The sequence below is a fragment of the Portunus trituberculatus genome, chromosome 38 (genome assembly GCF_017591435.1).
Source record: "Portunus trituberculatus isolate SZX2019 chromosome 38, ASM1759143v1, whole genome shotgun sequence".
NCBI lineage: Eukaryota > Metazoa > Arthropoda > Malacostraca > Decapoda > Portunidae > Portunus > Portunus trituberculatus.
The window spans coordinates 34,174,043-34,191,158 of record NC_059292.1 but is presented as its reverse complement, the minus strand read 5'-3'; the positions used below and the strand labels follow the sequence as shown (position 1 = coordinate 34,191,158).

General features: G+C 40.2%; 1 protein-coding gene and 1 non-coding gene across 4 annotated transcripts in view; one reads left to right on the top strand and one right to left on the bottom strand.

Annotated features, from left to right (window-relative positions):
• Positions 1-2,379: 2,379 nt before the first annotated feature.
• The window catches only part of LOC123514985 (putative neural-cadherin 2), a 380,060-nt gene continuing 365,323 nt past the window's right edge, over positions 2,380-17,116 (bottom strand). For 2 of the 3 annotated variants that reach the window (XM_045273290.1, XM_045273291.1), the window contains 8 exons: positions 15,505-15,696; positions 13,080-13,255; positions 12,462-12,651; positions 7,670-7,779; positions 7,433-7,567; positions 5,520-5,720; positions 3,675-3,896; positions 2,380-2,485 (listed from right to left, as the gene is read on the bottom strand). In XM_045273290.1, the coding sequence (XP_045129225.1) occupies positions 2,412-2,485; positions 3,675-3,896; positions 5,520-5,720; positions 7,433-7,567; positions 7,670-7,779; positions 12,462-12,651; positions 13,080-13,255; positions 15,505-15,696 (1,300 nt within the window). In that variant the 3' untranslated portion in view covers positions 2,380-2,411. The remainder of the gene's footprint in view (positions 2,486-3,674; positions 3,897-5,519; positions 5,721-7,432; positions 7,568-7,669; positions 7,780-12,461; positions 12,652-13,079; positions 13,256-15,504; positions 15,697-17,116) is intronic. The other variant, XM_045273292.1, reaches the window with a different exon arrangement.
• Positions 16,090-16,163, top strand: Trnag-ccc. Its single transcript has one exon. It is a non-coding gene; the product is annotated as a tRNA-Gly (tRNA).

Genomic DNA, 17,116 nt, shown 5'->3' with positions numbered 1-17,116 from the left:
CATCACAAGACCAGCGCATAAAAAAAGGAAGAAGAAAAAAAAGAAAAAGAAAAAAAACTAGTACGATTTAACCAGGCATTACTGAAGGGAAAACTTCCTCCTGTAAATTCAGAAGAAATTTTGATCCCATGAACTTTTTTGAACTCTCACTGATATTGGCCAGCCTGAAATGTTCGAAATTATTATTATTATTTTTATTATTATTATTATTATTATTATTATTATTATTATTATTATTATTATTATTATTATTATTATTGTTATTATTGTCGTTATTATTATTATTATTATTATTGTTATTATTATTATAATTATTCATTATTGCTAACATTAGCAATAATGTATTGGGTGCATGTAGAATTGTGTGAAGGAAGGGGCAGGGATGTGACGTTCAGGGAGCTCACAGCTGGATCATAGATAGGTTCTAATTCAGTACTTGACACCGGTTCCTGAGAGTAATTATCATTTTAAGAGGTATTTACCCTTTTCTCCCTATAGGTGAAGATATATAAGTAATTTTTTTGGTGTGCCGTTAGAAGTAAAACTATTCATCGTACTGTCTCAGTGGCACCGCCACAGCATACTCTTGTCCAAGTCACTACACTTCAGTTTGCAGGGTATGTTCCACCACTCTCTTGGGAATATTGATATCCTAGCTTTTCATGTTATTCTTGTAGAATTAAAGAGGATATCAAATGAAATATACAAAGCCAATATATATATATATATTTATTGAAATTTATAATGTTAACTTTTTATAAAATTACAAAACAGTTGGATTAGTTTCCTCAACTTGACACCCTTGACGCTCCCGCCCTTCTTCTCCCATGTCCAGCCCTGTGCAGCAGCAGAGGTGGCGAGGCAAGTGCTTGGAAAGAATACCACCAAGGTCATGAAGGACAGCTATCTGTGCCTAAGAAGGGGAAAAGAATGATGGGAGATTATTAATATTTGTCAACACCGGCAGTGTAGTGGGGATCTCAAGATTACTGGTCTGAATAAAATGGCAAGGATTTATTGCGTGATGGTACAATGATATCCAGTTCTCAGCAAGTACGGTTATGCTATGCGGGAAGGTTTGATCGCGGGCAGCAAGCACCGCGATTCGTGAGTCGTGAGAGAGAGAGAGAGTCGTTAGACAAGTTGTCGAATGCGTTGAAGTTCGCCACGAGACGACGGTCGGTGTTGTGCAAATACAGTGACGACTCGTATGTTGCGAGGAATTGATGTTGGTTTGTTACTTGTTGACTGAGATTTCATCACACCAGTACATTAAGGCTGAGGGAACTGATTTGCAATAAGTTCTTTCACTTTTGTCACAACACACACAGACCACAAAATTAACTTGTCATATTTTACAGTTAATGTCAAGCAAGTACTTTCATTGTTTCACTGTGATCAAATGAAGCTGACACAGTTTAAAGTGAATGTCGAGAAAGTACTTTCATTGTCACACAGCGATCGGTGTCCATTTCACGCGTTGGAATATGGGGAGCACTAAAAAACACGAATACTTTATTTTCACCTAGATTGTACGTAGTTAAATTACTTTGGATTTATTTATTTACCTTTTTTTGCGGCCACTTTAATTACAGCTCTTTTGTTTCCAGGAATACACCAGTACAAGTTTTTTTTCTTGTCGATAATTGCCACATTGTGATTAATGCTGCCATGGAATGTGGAAAAAAACACTTGCATATCAACTGGATAAAATGCACCTTTGTGACGCATTGCATTGATCTTGGATGAAGGGAGTTGTGTTGTGCACGCAGGCGCCGCGAGGCAGGATTATGCCAGCTCGGGGCATGACGGAATGAAGCATAGGTGGACAGCTGCTGAGAGAGAGAGAGAGAGAGAGAGAGAGAGAGAGAGAGAGAGAGAGAGAGAGAGAGAGAGAGAGAGAGAGAGAGAGAAGGGGGGAGAGGGTTTCGCCAGACTTCAATGTTGATGATGTCGTTCTGTTGCCTCTTAGCAGTGTGGGATTACTTTCTATTCATAACTATATTTGCCTCACAGAAAACCTTTGTTCCTCTCACCAAAGGATCTTGTGCCGGACGCCGCGCTGTTATTCGTAATCTTTTTTTTTTTTTTTTTTTTTTTGTGGAATTCTAGGTGTGTAATTTTCTGCACATTTAACGTCAAGTTATATGGAAACCAGTTGTTTGTCTAGGATAGGGACGGGCAGCAGGATGACGTTCTCAGGAGCGGAAGGCACGCGGCGGCTCTGGGGTTGTTGCCGGGTTAGCCAGCGGCTGCCCTGTGTGGGTGGACGCCTCGTTGATTGGAGGAGGCAAGGGGTCCTGAAAATCAGTTGGTGCGGTTATGTCCCCTGCCGAGGAATGCAGGACCGTCGCTCCCTCGGGAGAGGTTCTGGTTTTGGACTGGAGTGGCGGGGACTGGCTGGCCCCGTGTCAGGATTCTAGCATGTGTGCCACCTCGCGAAATCCGCCCAAGAACTTAGCGCTGCCGCTGCAACTCTCCAGACCTGTGGCGATATCATTCGATCAGAGTGAGAGAGAGAGAGAGAGAGAGAGAGAGAGAGAGAGAGAGAGAGAGAGAGAGAGAGAGAGAGAGAATCATATTAGTTGTATTATCATCAATATGTTAAGTCATATGGTTCGACGACTAAAAACTTACATGCAAGTGAAATGACACTATATTCTCAGTATTTTTTTTAATTCCTCTACAAAACGCTTGGATAATCCTCCGATAAATTTTATGACTGATTTGCATTTGTAGAGCTAATTGTTGAGGTATACGTTGTCATTCACAAGGAAGCATAATTCCTTAGCACACTCTTATGTAGATAATGCTGAAAGATAATTTGTGGAAGTGGAACAAAGAATGTTTTAGGAAAAGTTTCCAGTGTGTGTTAAAAGAATAAATAACTTCTTACTCAGAATACAATATTGTGCATTTTAACTTACATTCTCTTTGATGGTGTTCATGTTTACTATTATTCATGTTGTACTAAATGGATGACTCCTTGAATCAAGGATGCCTCCTTTAAGCTGATGAATTACTAAATATACATCTCTGCGCAACCAGAGATAAGAAACGCCATGAAACTCACTCCTTGTACAAAGAAACAATACAAATCGCAACCGCTCGCGACAGTGAACCTGAGTACAAGTCGTCATATCATACGAGTAAACTCTGATATTTATATCGAAGGAAATTCCGAGTAGAAGGTGTGGCGACCTGCTCACCTTAATGTCTTCAATATTACACTATATAGTGATTGTCTGTTAGGGATGTACTGATTCAGGCTAAACTTTTACGTGGTATTCTCTAATTTGTATATAACGTTTGTGAATGTTGTACACAAAGCTCATTGACTGTCAAAAGATCTAGTCATAGTCCGTTCTCTTACATACTGTTAAGAATGAACATCATGTAACGGTTCCTTTCCGTGATGCGTTTATCACACACCGAGCGGCGCCGCCTTACGCCACGCGAGGAACTTCCTAAGAAGCACGGAAGAGACGGAAGAGAAGGCAGATTTTGCTTAATTTCTCGAATATTGGAAGTAGATACTGCAGAACGATATAGATAGACAGTATTTTGACCTGTGAAACTTCTTATAAATCGGTTCAATTTAGCCCGGAACTCATGAACGACGAGGTGTTGCCAGGGAGATTAACGTTTCCATTAGTGATTTCCCTCCAACTCACAGGAGGAGAGTGACCCGGGCGAGGAACCTTCCCCCTCGTAGGCGTAGTTTCTAAGGTCGTCCCTCGCGTTAGGAGTTCCAGAGCTGCTTCCGCACACCCCGCTCTTGGGCGTGTCTCCGTTGAGCTCTTTCTTACCCACGTCTGAGTTGTGGAGGCTGCGCTGCTCCGGCTCCTCCAGACAGCTGCTGATGGAAGTGGCGTCCACCTGTAGAACGTCCACGTCTGAGAGAGAGAGAGAGAGAGAGAGAGAGAGAGAGAGAGAGAGAGAGAGATTATCATTATTATTATTATTATTATTATTATTATTATTATTATTATTATTATTACTATTATTATTGTCATTATTATCATCATTATCATTGGTGCTACCCTTACTCCTGCTGTTAAACCCTTCAGTACCATGACGCGTTTCTATATTCATTCTGGTTACTATTTGGTGACTTTATACAGGTTCAGAAACTCATGTGGGGATTAAAAATAGTGAAGTCTCTGGCCATTAATCTTTTGACATCCATAAACCCTTCCTAATGTCAATAAAATGGTCTAATCATATACAAATCTCGAGGTAAAAATGTGTCCCATTACTGAAAGGGTTAAAACAACAATCAGAACTACTGCTACTGCTACTACCACTGCTACTATTACTACTACTACTACTACTACTACTTCTACTACTACTACTACTACTACTACTACTACTACTACTACTACTACTACTACTACTACTACTACTACTACTACTACTACTACTACTACTGTTAGTGATGGCTACGGTTTTAGTAGTTGTAGTAGTACAAAAACATATCGATGATAGCAGCATTAGCAGCAGCAGCATCAGTAGTAGTAATAGTAGTAGTAGTACGTAGTAGCAGCAGCAGTAGTAGTAGTAGTAGTAGTAGTAGTAGCAGTAGTAGCAGCAGTAGTAGTAGTAGTAGTAGCAGCAGTAGTACCAGTATTAGCATTAGTAGTGACAACAATAATAATAGTTGTGGGTGTACGGGACAGATCTCTATACAATAGTAATAGTAGCGGCAGTGGCCAGTGGCAGCAGGAAGACATTATTTATAAGGTGGAGATTGATGTATTTTTCGTGTGTGTGTGTGTGTGTGTGTGTGTGTGTGTGTGTGTGTGTGTGTGTGTGTGTGTGTGTGTGTGTGTGTGTGTGTGTGTGTGTGTGTGTGTATGAATAATTGAATAAATTCAATCCGAAAATTTGATCGTTGGAAATATTTTATTCTTGACTACTACTCTAAATTCTTGGAATGATGCCAGCTGCCTAATGTCCGGGATTGTGTTCGGAGTGATGGTGGTTTTCGTGCTGACCAGCCTTAGCTGTGTGTGATGGTAATCCAGACAAACGCGTCATGAGATCGTACACCTGTGGAAAGGGATAAGGGACGCCGGCACATTTATCGCAGCCTTACGTTTTGGAATCCACGATGAAACGTGTTAGAAGAATAAGTTGTATTGGCAAAACAAAATAGTTTTTCATCAGTAATACCATCGAACACAGAGGTGACCACGTTACCTTTCCAAGTTGAAAGTACGACTGTGTATTGATAACCTTGGCTTGATGAATGAATAATGGTGCCTAGCTTAAAAAAATGTCACACGTTTTTTGGTCCTGTGTATTATTTAATTCATTACTATTTAAAGTCCCTTCCTCTACGTATTCCTAAAAAAAGAAAAGAAAATGTGGGAAATAAAGTTTATGAAGTGATAATTTTGCACTGTAAACTCACTGTGATTCACGGTCACTCGCGTGCAGGAATGCAAACGAGGGACGCGGAATTTACGCGTGAGGGCTGCTCTCCCTACTTCAGTTTGTGTGACAGACTGACTCACCTGCAATGCTTGGGTTTTTGCTGGTCCAGGCTGGCTGTCCGTTGGCTCTCGGAGGTTGGAGAAGTTGCAGCTCAAGCAGATTAGGCGTGTGTATGCAGGGCGTGGCCGGTTGTTCTTTGCCGGAGTCATTCTTCAGTTCCCCGCACTTGCGCAGCGCCGATCTTTTGTGGTGTTGGTGGAGCAGGAAGGCACAGACCAACACTGGCGGGAGACACTCTGCTAGTATGATACTCTAATCAACTTTATCCATGCATACTTTTTTTTGTGTAAAGGGAAGCGAGACACACACACACACACACACACACACACACACACACACACACACACACACACACACACACACACACACACACACAAAGAATTAAGCTTGCAAACATTGACACGCACTCAAATACGCATATTCATGCCCATTTGCTCCCATTTACACTCTCCTGTCGTGTTTCATCACTTAGTAGGCAAACTGCGACGTTATAACGAAAAATGGCAGCCTGCCTTATTGTGGTGAAGACACACACTAAACGGTATTGTGCATAGTGTACCATCAATAAACGTTACTGGACTGAAAAACGCTTTGTTCTCTTGCTCGTACGAAATGTAATAAAGTTAATAGAATATAGTGTATTAATTCCTGTCGCATGGCTCGAGAAAAATATTTTAAATGAAAATTTAAATTAATTATGCGTAACATATTTGCTTCTTATCTACGAGAAGAAATTTAGTTTTAAGCTGAAAGAAATTAAATTATAAAGGAATAATGATATGTTTTTAAACTTTTAAGAGGTGCAAAATATAGATGTGTTTCTAGATACGTAAAGACATTTCCAGAGAAAATAAGTGAGGCGCGAAATGCAAGGGGAAAAAAGAATCGAATGATGAGGCAGAAAAAAGAAAAAGAAAAAAAGAAAATGTGTGGCTGAGTATCAGTAAGAATTTTACAACGTGGAAAGAAGAATGTTCGGACTCCTCCTATAAAGGAAAATATATTTGGCTCCTAACGCTTTAGAAACTAACGAAGGAAAGATACTTGCAATTCTGCTTGTGTTAGAAGGGGTTTTCTCCATTCAGAAAACGGTGAGGTAACTCCGCTCAGGAACTTGAGTGAAAAGCTCCTACAAACTTGAGGCCGGAAAGCGAGCCTGTCAGGGAAGGCTTTTGGTGCAAGTTCGGCATCACAAGCTCCCCCAAACCAGCAGACGCGGGTAGGCTTTCAGTGAATCTGCGAGTCGGTAATCTCAGCAACTTTTGTCATCCTGTCTTGACGATGTATAGCTACTTTGGAGTTGCGTACTGCAATGACTTAATCGCGGCAGTAAGGCGCAAAGTGCTGTATATTTGCAGTTCTAAACATTCTCATTTCATGAAAATGACGTTTCTTTATATCTTGAGTCTTGTGAAGAAAACGAAGGGCATAGGCTAATGTGATTTCAAGTACATAATATATAAACAATTTGTCACATTCTCCGTGGAACAATTCATGTAAAGTTTGAATCTTCACAGAAGAGAATGCTTTTAATTATACTTAAATCCTTTCTTAAACTGCATATCGGCACAGACTCGATCATGTGTTTACATAATGTTGCATGCTAATGACGCTCACACGTGGAGAGTGTGTGACGCCAAAAGCGCGCAGGTGATGCGTCCCATCTGTCTAGTTTTCTTTGTGAATTTCAATTTTGAGTTGACGAGGTTCATATGCAAACATTTTTCTGCTGACAGGTATACAGCTGTATAATAAAATGTCCACAAAGAATGTTGACTTACTACTTTTCATGTGAGTTTGGCACAGCTTCGTAAAATCTCGTCATGGTGAGGACTAACTGTTGTCAATACATGCGAATCACATAATTTCCTAATGTAACCCTAAGTTGAGGAAGAAGAAGAAGAAGAAGAAGAAGAAGAAAGTGTGTACTTACGCAGAAGAAAGACGCACCACACGAGGATAGCGACGAGGGCGCCGAGGGAGATCTTCAGTGGAGTCTTTCCCACGTCAGGCAGGTGGCAGTGTGTTCCGCTAAACCCCGAAGCACAGGCGCATGTGTAACCTGCTCCTGGAGGTGGTAGTCAGAGTGTGAGCACTGATATTCACTAACGGAGGAAGCTGTGTCTTATTTATTCATGGAACTATATATGTAATGAAAGAAGACCTTTACCTGAAGGCTGGCTGAAGCAGGAGCCGCCGTTGAGACAAGGCCGCCACACACACAGGTCCTCGTTCTCGCACGTCGCCTTGCTGGGACTCAACACTCGACCCTCGCCACACCTGACCACCGCAGTCACATCAATTGTGATTTAGTTGTGCCACTTCATAATAATGGCATATACTGTGCATACGTGTGTGTGTGTGTGTGTGCGTGTGTGTGTGTTTCACTGTTTGATCTGCTGCAGTCTCTGACGAGACAGCCAGACGTTACCCTACGGAACGAGCTCATTTCCGATCTTCGGATAGGCCTGAGATCAGGCACACACCACACACCGGGACAACAAGGTCACAACTCCTCGATTTACTTCCCGTACCTACTCACTGCTAGGTGAACAGGGGCTACACGTGAAAGGAGACACACCCAAATATCTCCACCCGGCCGGGGAATCGAACCTCGGTCCTCTGGCTTGTGAAGCCAGCGCTCTAACCACTGAGCTACCGGGCGTGTGTGTGTGTGTGAGTGTGTAACTGTAGTAAGCAGTATTTGGACTGTAGGTTATGTTGTCCTCTCTTTTAATCTTATGCTCTGTATTTTTGATTGCATGCATTCTCTTTACTTCAATGACATCTGCTTAGAGCCGGGGTTTATGTCTGCATTCATTAATGTCCCTCGAAAAACCACCTGCTCATATTATTCACTCGTTAATGGTTTTCGTTTTATGCCATCCTTAACAAACTTTTTTTTTCTTCTTCAGAAGCTTAATTACTTTTTATTCTTTTAGTTGTCCTGGTCATTCTCTCTCTCTCTCTCTCTCTCTCTCTCTCTCTCTCTCTCTCTCTCTCTCTCTCTCTCTCTCTCTCTCTCTCTCTCTCTCTCTCTCTCTCTCTCTCTCTCTCTCTCTCTCTCTCTCTCTCTCTCTCTCTCTCTCTCTCTCTCTCTCATCTTCAAGTGCAAGCATTTATATTTCGTCTATGAGTGTGGCCTCGATGTCTACTCTTGTGAAGTCTCGTTCCCCGCTCCGTGATGCGCTGTACTCCACAATTGGTTAATCAGCAGGCAGATGTGTTTGGTATTGTTTCTCACGTCCATTTCCTTCCAGTACGTTTCGTTACAATTTAGATATCAGTTATCAGTGCAATCCTCATCCCTATGGTGTGTGGTACTTATGATGTGTTTCCATTAGTTCGAGGCACGAGGTGTATTACTAAATGCAGTTATATATCTCTATTTTCTCATGTTGATAATAGCACTTTCATTTACTCTTAAAATTCACAAACATTGATATTAATTGTTTTCACAGCTTGCATATATAATTTATTTCTGTTTTGCACAAAGGTCTTCCTCATTGCAATACTCTCATATCATGTCGTTTCTTCCATGTTTATTTATTCATTTATTTATTTTCATTTGCTACGTTCCTATCCTTGAATGTCACCTTGAGTGAGTATGTTTGTCCTTATTTGCATAATTGGATCTTCTGAGTTCGTCTGTCTTCTTATTCAATAGCCTGCATTAGTTATCTTATTCAGTATCTATTTCAGTTAATTTTATACATTTCTTTTCTCTAGCATATGTCAGTTTCCCTTTCTTTTTTAGTATTTCCAAGGATCATTACAGTTGTCTTTTTGCGCGGATCCTCACTTTAAACCCCATTTTGACTTCCTTCTTGTGCACGTGTATGTCTTTCTCAAGTTTGCCTTTGTAGGTCCTCATGTTGCCATTAGCTTGTTTCTTTATCACTGTACTCAAGTCATCAAGCCTTTTTATCCCTTATTGATCTCGTGTGTCGTCTTTCGCTAAAAAATTCCCTTTATCATCATGCACAGTTGTCCTTCAGTCTTCTCACCTGCTGTTTATCTCTTTCTTCGTGCAAGTTTCCATCTTTAATCTTTTCTTTAGTCCTTCATTCCCCACTCTTCTTCTCTAATAACTTTTTTCCATGGGTTATATTATCTGTATAAGGAGTTCATTTTCCCTCCTGCTTTAGCCATTCAGTGCGAGTTATGAGTCCTTTGTCTCTGAATCCAAGGGTAGTTACATGTGCGACCGCTGACAGAAATAAATAATGCGAAATAAGAAAAAGAAAAACAGCTTCCCTTTATTCTTTACTGAAATCCAGTCTATGGTGAAATAAGAACAACAAATATGCATGTAAAAGTGAAGTGGAAAAGAAATTTATGTAAAAATGTAGTGTAGAGGATTGAAGGTAATATAAAGTAAAGAAAATAAAAAAAAGATAATTAAAAAAATAGAAAAAAAAAGAAGTGATAAGAAGAGGGGAAACTCGTGCGTGTATAGAAAAAAAGAAAAGAAAAAAAAGTTTATTTCCTGAGTGGTGCTTCAACTCCAAAACGGAATGGATAAATCATTGAGGATTGATTCTATTGCTGCTCCTGCTATTTCTACTATTGGCATACTATTCTGTAAAGCCATCTGTATTTTAACAATTTTGCTAAGTCTTAAAAAATAATACCATATATGTATTTTTTCAGTTCCATTTAACGAGTCATATTTGTCTAAATTTACGCAGCTCTTGACTAAGGTATGAAGAGAGAGAGAGAGAGAGAGAGAGAGAGAGAGAGAGAGAGAGAGAGAATTTGTGGTTATAATTTATTTTGGAGGACTTAAGGGTTGACAGTTGTGGCTTTTCTGTCACAATTAGTACCTTCTCTGTCTCTCTCTCTCTCTCTCTCTCTCTCTCTCTCTCTCTCTCTCTGCCTTAATTTTACCCGCTCCCTGTCCACTCATTCCTCCCTTCCTTTCATCTTTATTTTTTAAATTTTCTGTTCTCCCTCTTTCTCTTTTTCTGTTCATCCTTCACGCATTTTTCATTTTACAACTTTTTTCCCCTCCATTTGAGTCATCCTTCCCTATTCTTTTCTCTGTCCTCTCGTTTCCTTTCTCATTCTCTCGCTCTGCCTTACCCCTTTTACTTTTGTTTTATTTATTTTCGCCTTCCTAAATCTTTCCTCCAATCTTTATTTGAATTTTTATAGTGTTATTTTTCTACTATTTTTTTTTTTTACCTCACTTTCTCGTATATATGTTACCAAATGTCTCCTCCTCCTCCTCCTCCTCCTCCTCCTCCTCTTAACGTTTATTTCTTGTCCACATCTTCTCCTTTTCTTCCTTTTACTTATCTCCTTTTCTCCCCTCCGCCTCTCCTCTCCTACGCGCAGTCCCGTGACTCATATTAAAGTGACTTGGAGTGGAATTTAGGTCCGTTTGTTGTTGGAAGAAGCTGCGACACTCACCTAATACCAACTTTGTGTGTGTGTGTGTGTGTGTGTGTGTGTGTGTGTGTAGTGAGAGCAGTGGTACATGTCTCTATTCACTCTCCCTAAAAGCTTCTTGCGATATCCACGTTATCTTATTGCCCCAAGACCCCTCTGAGATGTTCATTGACGGTGCTGCATCACTTCACACATGAGCGCCACAACATACTTTAATCATACGCTTATCTCCTCATTTCATTTAATAAAATTTTCTCTGGATGAAAATGCCACACCCAATATCGTTCACGCGTGCGCACGCGCGCGCGCAGACACACACACACACACACACACACACACACACACACACACACACACACACACACACACACACACACACGACGTGTGTGTGTATGTGTTTGCAGATATATATATATATATATATATATATATATATATATATATATATATATATATATATATATATATATATATATATATATATATATATATATATATATATATATATATATATATATATATATATATATATATAATGTTTTCATAATTAGATCTTGTTTGGTATTATACCGAAATCATGCTCACAAAACTCATTACATTAATTAATGCTTTTTTTTTTGTACAAACCTTGTCATGCAATATGATATTTCTCTCGTGCATTAATTAATCGCCTTATTCCTACGTTATTATCAACCTCCTCATGTTTGTTTGCGTCTATTTTTTTTTTCACTGCAACACTTTATTTCCTTTTGCAACATCAACATGCTTTTCACGTAATTATCGCCCGTATGGAACAACTAATCAGCGTAAAACAAATTGAATCCAAGATCGGCAATTATGGATCGGTGCCCGCCTGTCCTCCGCTGCCCTCTGCTCTGTCTGGCAGTGTTGGTTCGCGGTGCCAACCTTTTGTTTACCCGCTTCTCAAACACCTGACTCTACTCATTGTACCTTTAAATCTTGCTCATTGTGATAGCTTGACAGGAGTTCGGTTGTTGAAGATGCGGTGCAGCAAACGACTCGCCGCTTCGCTATAAATTCGACAGACACCACTAACAGACAACATAGAAGTAATTGTGTTCTCGAGATTTTTTATTGCGATTTCATATATTGTATAGATTATTAATGATTTTACTCTGTTCTTAAGATACTTTTTGAATTCCCTTATTTTCGAGGGAGTTGTTAAAAAAAAAAAAGGAAACTCGTGGAACCTCTCAAGACTCACATGTTGATGCACTGCGCAGTAATAACTTGTAGTCAAAATTTTATGCATTCACTGGTAGATATGATGATGATGATGATGATGATGATGATGATGATGATGACGATAGAAAATAGGACTAGATTGGGTATTTTCTTTTCTTAAAATACATGGTTTTTATGGCCAATTGCATTTCCAAAATGAAAACAAAGCCTGCCAAACGGACCAGGCCGCAATACGTGTACACTACGTAACCAATAGAATACTAAGTTTTCTTTTTTCTAAGTTGTGTACCTCCTACCAGTAAGTCTTTAAGGCGATTGCGGCAGACGGTGAGGATTTATTGCCAACACAGACGAGGCCTTACCCGCAGTAGTGTGCTCGCCAGGTGTCCACACAGGCGAGTGGCGGGCTACAGGTCACGTTGGCACAGGATGGCGGGGCATCGCAGCCTGCCTCCACGCCCTGGAACCCTCCTACCTGCCCCCACGCCGAAGTGTTCACGGCAGGGGGTAGGGGAACGCTGCGCCCGGACACCCTCAGGTCATCAATACATCCTGAGAGAAGAAAGTTTCTGAATGGTCTAAACTTTTCTTCTTTTTCAACGTTTTTCTTTTCTTCAAGTTGACTTCTTTATGATAAACCGACTAGCCTGTGATGAATTAGCGATAGACATAAGCGAAACTATAATTACATAGAAAATACGTGAGAGTATCCACAGTCATCCTTATCCTCATATATATATATATATATATATATATATATATATATATATATATATATATATATATATATATATATATATATATATATATATATATATATATATATATATATATATATATATATATATATATATATATATATATATATATATATATATGTAGTCTTCTTTAAAGCTTTCTAATAAATGGGCACCAAGAGCGCGGTTACTGAGTCTGTTCCAGTCAGTACCACTCTGTGTGCCGGTCACTGAGGCACTCACCCTCGTAGTAGTCCTCGTGAATCTTGACGGTGACTCCCACCAGCTCGGGCGCCCCACCCACATGCACGCCGTCCTGGGTGTCCACGTGCAGCAGCTGGCGGCCCTCCAGGGACACCGAGGCGTTGTAGTGGTCGCCGTCCCCGTCGTCCACCATCACTAAGGTCGCTGATCCTTGTCTGCTCGTATAGTGTTGTTGTTGTTGTTGTTGTTGTTGTTGTTGTTGTTATTATTGTTGTTATTATTATTATTATTATTATTATTATTATTATTATTATTATTATTATCATTATTATTATTATTATCCTTATTATTATTATTATTATTATTATTACCATCACAATCATCATCATTACTTGTTGTTATGGCTGTTATGGTTGTTGTTGACGTTGATGTTGATGTTGATGTTGATGATGATAATGATGAAAATATTTTACACACACACACACACACACACACACACACACACACACACACACACACACACACACACACACACACACACACATATATATATATATATATATATATATATATATATATATATATATATATATATATATATATATATATATATATATATATATATATATATATATATATATATATATATATATATATATATATATATATATATATATATATATATATATATATATAATGTTTATAATATGCGGGGAACATATTTCTTAGGTTCTGTCCTTGTAATGACATTTCTTTACCGTTGTCAGCATTATTGAGCCTGTGCTGCCATTCATGGCATTACAAACATACTGTGTGGAGTTTGCTGGTCTGCTCAACATGACATCTCATGTATTTGGAATGAGGTCAGTGTCAGGAGTCATCATGTCTAGCGGTGACGCTACTCACTGCTTTTAAACTTTCATATCCTTTGGGAAGGACTGCTTTTATTCTACACATGTCTGCATCTCTCATTCAAATGCTCGTAATGTAGATTCATATACTTACTGACTGAAGTTACAAAGTATTTGGTTTTACGTTTAATTGTGCGCACGTATACAGACTGACTCGATTTGGGCACAATACTAACCACACATTTTATGACCATCATGAATATTACCGTCCGTGGCTCCCTCTTAACGGGAACCATTCAAATGTTAATGAATGGATTGATTTCATTTATTTCCCAATGGCTTTTAGTGAGTGGCGCGTTACTCGTGTGTGACAGACGCCCTTTTTTTAATGGAAATGCATTTGTTCATGCTATTTTTCACGCCTGGTTGACGAACAGTTCACAGATTGCCACATAATTTAAAACATTTGTATTTTTGAGTGGTGGCCTGTGCAATATGGTGTGAAAGGGATTTGATGTTAGAACCGAAAACTTTATATCCCTGGATGACTCCTACCAAAATGATTTCCTTCAAAAGTGGTCTTCGCTGTGCACTCAGCAGATAATATATTAGCCATCCAGTGCATCACTTGACAGAAGACAGTGGCAGAAGCACAAGTCTTGGTAACTGCACCATTGTCAACATCACCCTTAATATTCACTGTTTGAAGTGTTTTCACCTAAAGAAACCCATGATGATCAGTATGGTGGTCTTCATTCAGCTCGAAGCTCCAGGCACAATAAACATAAAAAAAAAAACTTGCTAAATTTGCATTATTCTGTAACGATAGTTTAATTCTGGATGTTAAGGACAGAATGTGTAGAACCAAGACTGAGGTAGTTATGGAAGAGGAGCGAGTGAACTGTTGTTGGTGTGTGTGATGAATGGTGAGTCGTGGTGTGTGGTGCTTCCTGCAATGCCGTGACGGGCACGGCCAAGCGTCACTCCCAGGCACGGACCGGCAGGTCTTCGTGCACACTTGTACTGATTGAAAACAGTTTCCATTGAATTTCAGGAAATACTGAGACAAAGTGAACCAGTGAAATATTACATGAATATGCGTAACTGAAACAATTACATGAAGAAGAGATATTAGTATGGTCCTTCTCATTACTCTTTCTCTCTCTCTCACACACACACACACACACACACACACACACACACACACACACACACACACACACACACACACACACACACACACACACACACACACACACACACACACACACACACATTTATTCGCTTAAAATACATAAAAGCACACAATCCACTGTTTTACTAGCATTTAAATTAACTCACGAAACTTTGAAATGTAAAAAATGTGCTGGAAATGGTATACATGTTCATACATGTTGCTATAAAGTGAGCGCCATTTGTGATTTCGCAAGAGAAAACTTCAATTTATATAGTTGTCTTTGAGCCGCAGTCTATAATGTTGCTGTTGCTCTTCTTAGATGATATTGCTCTCGTTGTAACTCGTGACACTATTGTACAAAGTAAAAGTGTGGTGTGTGGCTGCCTGTTTGTGATGCAGGAAGGGACTGAAGAGCAATTAACCACCACACTCTCACCTTATTGCCGCCACGGTGTGCCACTGGCCGTCCGTGACCTGCGCCTGGCTGAGACACAGTGACCTGGCTGGGTCAGGTCGGAACTGTAGCAGCACACACAGCTGACCCTCCACCAGCTGCAGGGCGAGGCGGTCTTGGCCGTGTTGAGAAGACACTGCCACCAGCTGTCCCCGTCTCTTCCTGGTGCGAAATCTGGATGAAAAAATAGCGTTGACTTGAGGGAAACGGGCAAAACAGCCAAGAGAGAGAGAGAGAGAGAGAGAGAGATCTGTTTTCATTAAAGTGTTTGTCAATTAATCAGCGAAGTGCAGCATGTGTAATGAAGGGAGAAATCAGAAGTCATCAGGCTATACCTTCCATCCCAAAGCATTGCAGGTTTAATGGACGTCGAGATGCGCTTCCAGGTGCTCGCGTTTTGCTGTGCGTGATTGCGATGGAATTGTCGTGGAGGGTCACAATTATTACTGCCCGACGCGCAGTGCAACAATGAGAAGTGATTGCTTTGAGTAAGAGTGAGGGAGAAAGGTGTGGTAAATCTATGGATAATATGTATGTATATGACTCACTGTAACACACACACACACACACACGGTAGCTCAGTGGTTAGAGCGCTGGCTTCCCAAGCCAGAGGACCGGGGTTCGATTCCCCGGCCGGGTGGAGATATTTGGGTGTGTCTCCTTTCACGTGTAGCCCCTGTTCACCTAGTAGTGAGTAGGTACGGGAAGTAAATCGAGGAGTTGTGACCTTGTTGTCCCGGTGTGTGGTGTGTGCCTGGTCTCAGGCCTATCCGAAGATCGGAAATAATGAGCTCTGAGCTCGTTCCGTAGGGTAACGTCTGGCTGTCTCGTCAGAGACTGCAGCAGATCAAAAAGTGAAACACACACACACACACACACACACACACACACATCCCTACCTCCTCATAACACTATAGCGCCACTGCCTAGTACGTTTTCCCTTGTCCCTTTGCCTTCCCTATCATCCTCCTCACGTTCCTCAACATTGGCCTGAGGTGGGAGGCCTACACGCCTAAAGTACTACGCCAGAAACGTGCTTGGCATTTTTTGGTTTTCATTTTGTTCGTCTCTCTCTCTCTCTCTCTCTCTCTCTCTCTCTCTCTCTCTCTCTCTCTCTCTCTCTCTCTCTCTCTCTCTCTCACACACACACACACACACACACACACACACACACACACACACACACACACACACACACACACACACACACACACACACTGGGCACTTTTCCTATTCATATTTTCCATGTCAGGTTTTTTTTTTCTTTTCTGAGCTGTGGTTCCTTTTCTGACTTCCTCTCCTTTCTTATTCTTATTTTTTTTTCAGGTTTTCTCCAGCACAGTATTTTTTCTTCGTCTTTTTTTTTTTTATCTTACTATTGTTTTTTTCTTTTTTCTTTTATTTTTTCACACCTGCTTTCTTTCCTTTTTATTATCATTCCTGTTTTCTTTCCGTTTTTATTATATTTTTTGTGTATTACTTTTAATGTATTCTATGTTTTATTAATTCCTCATAGCTCTCTCTCTCTCTCTCTCTCTCTCTCTCTCTCTCTCTCTCTCTCTCTCTCTCTCTCTCTCTCTCTCTCTCTCTAATA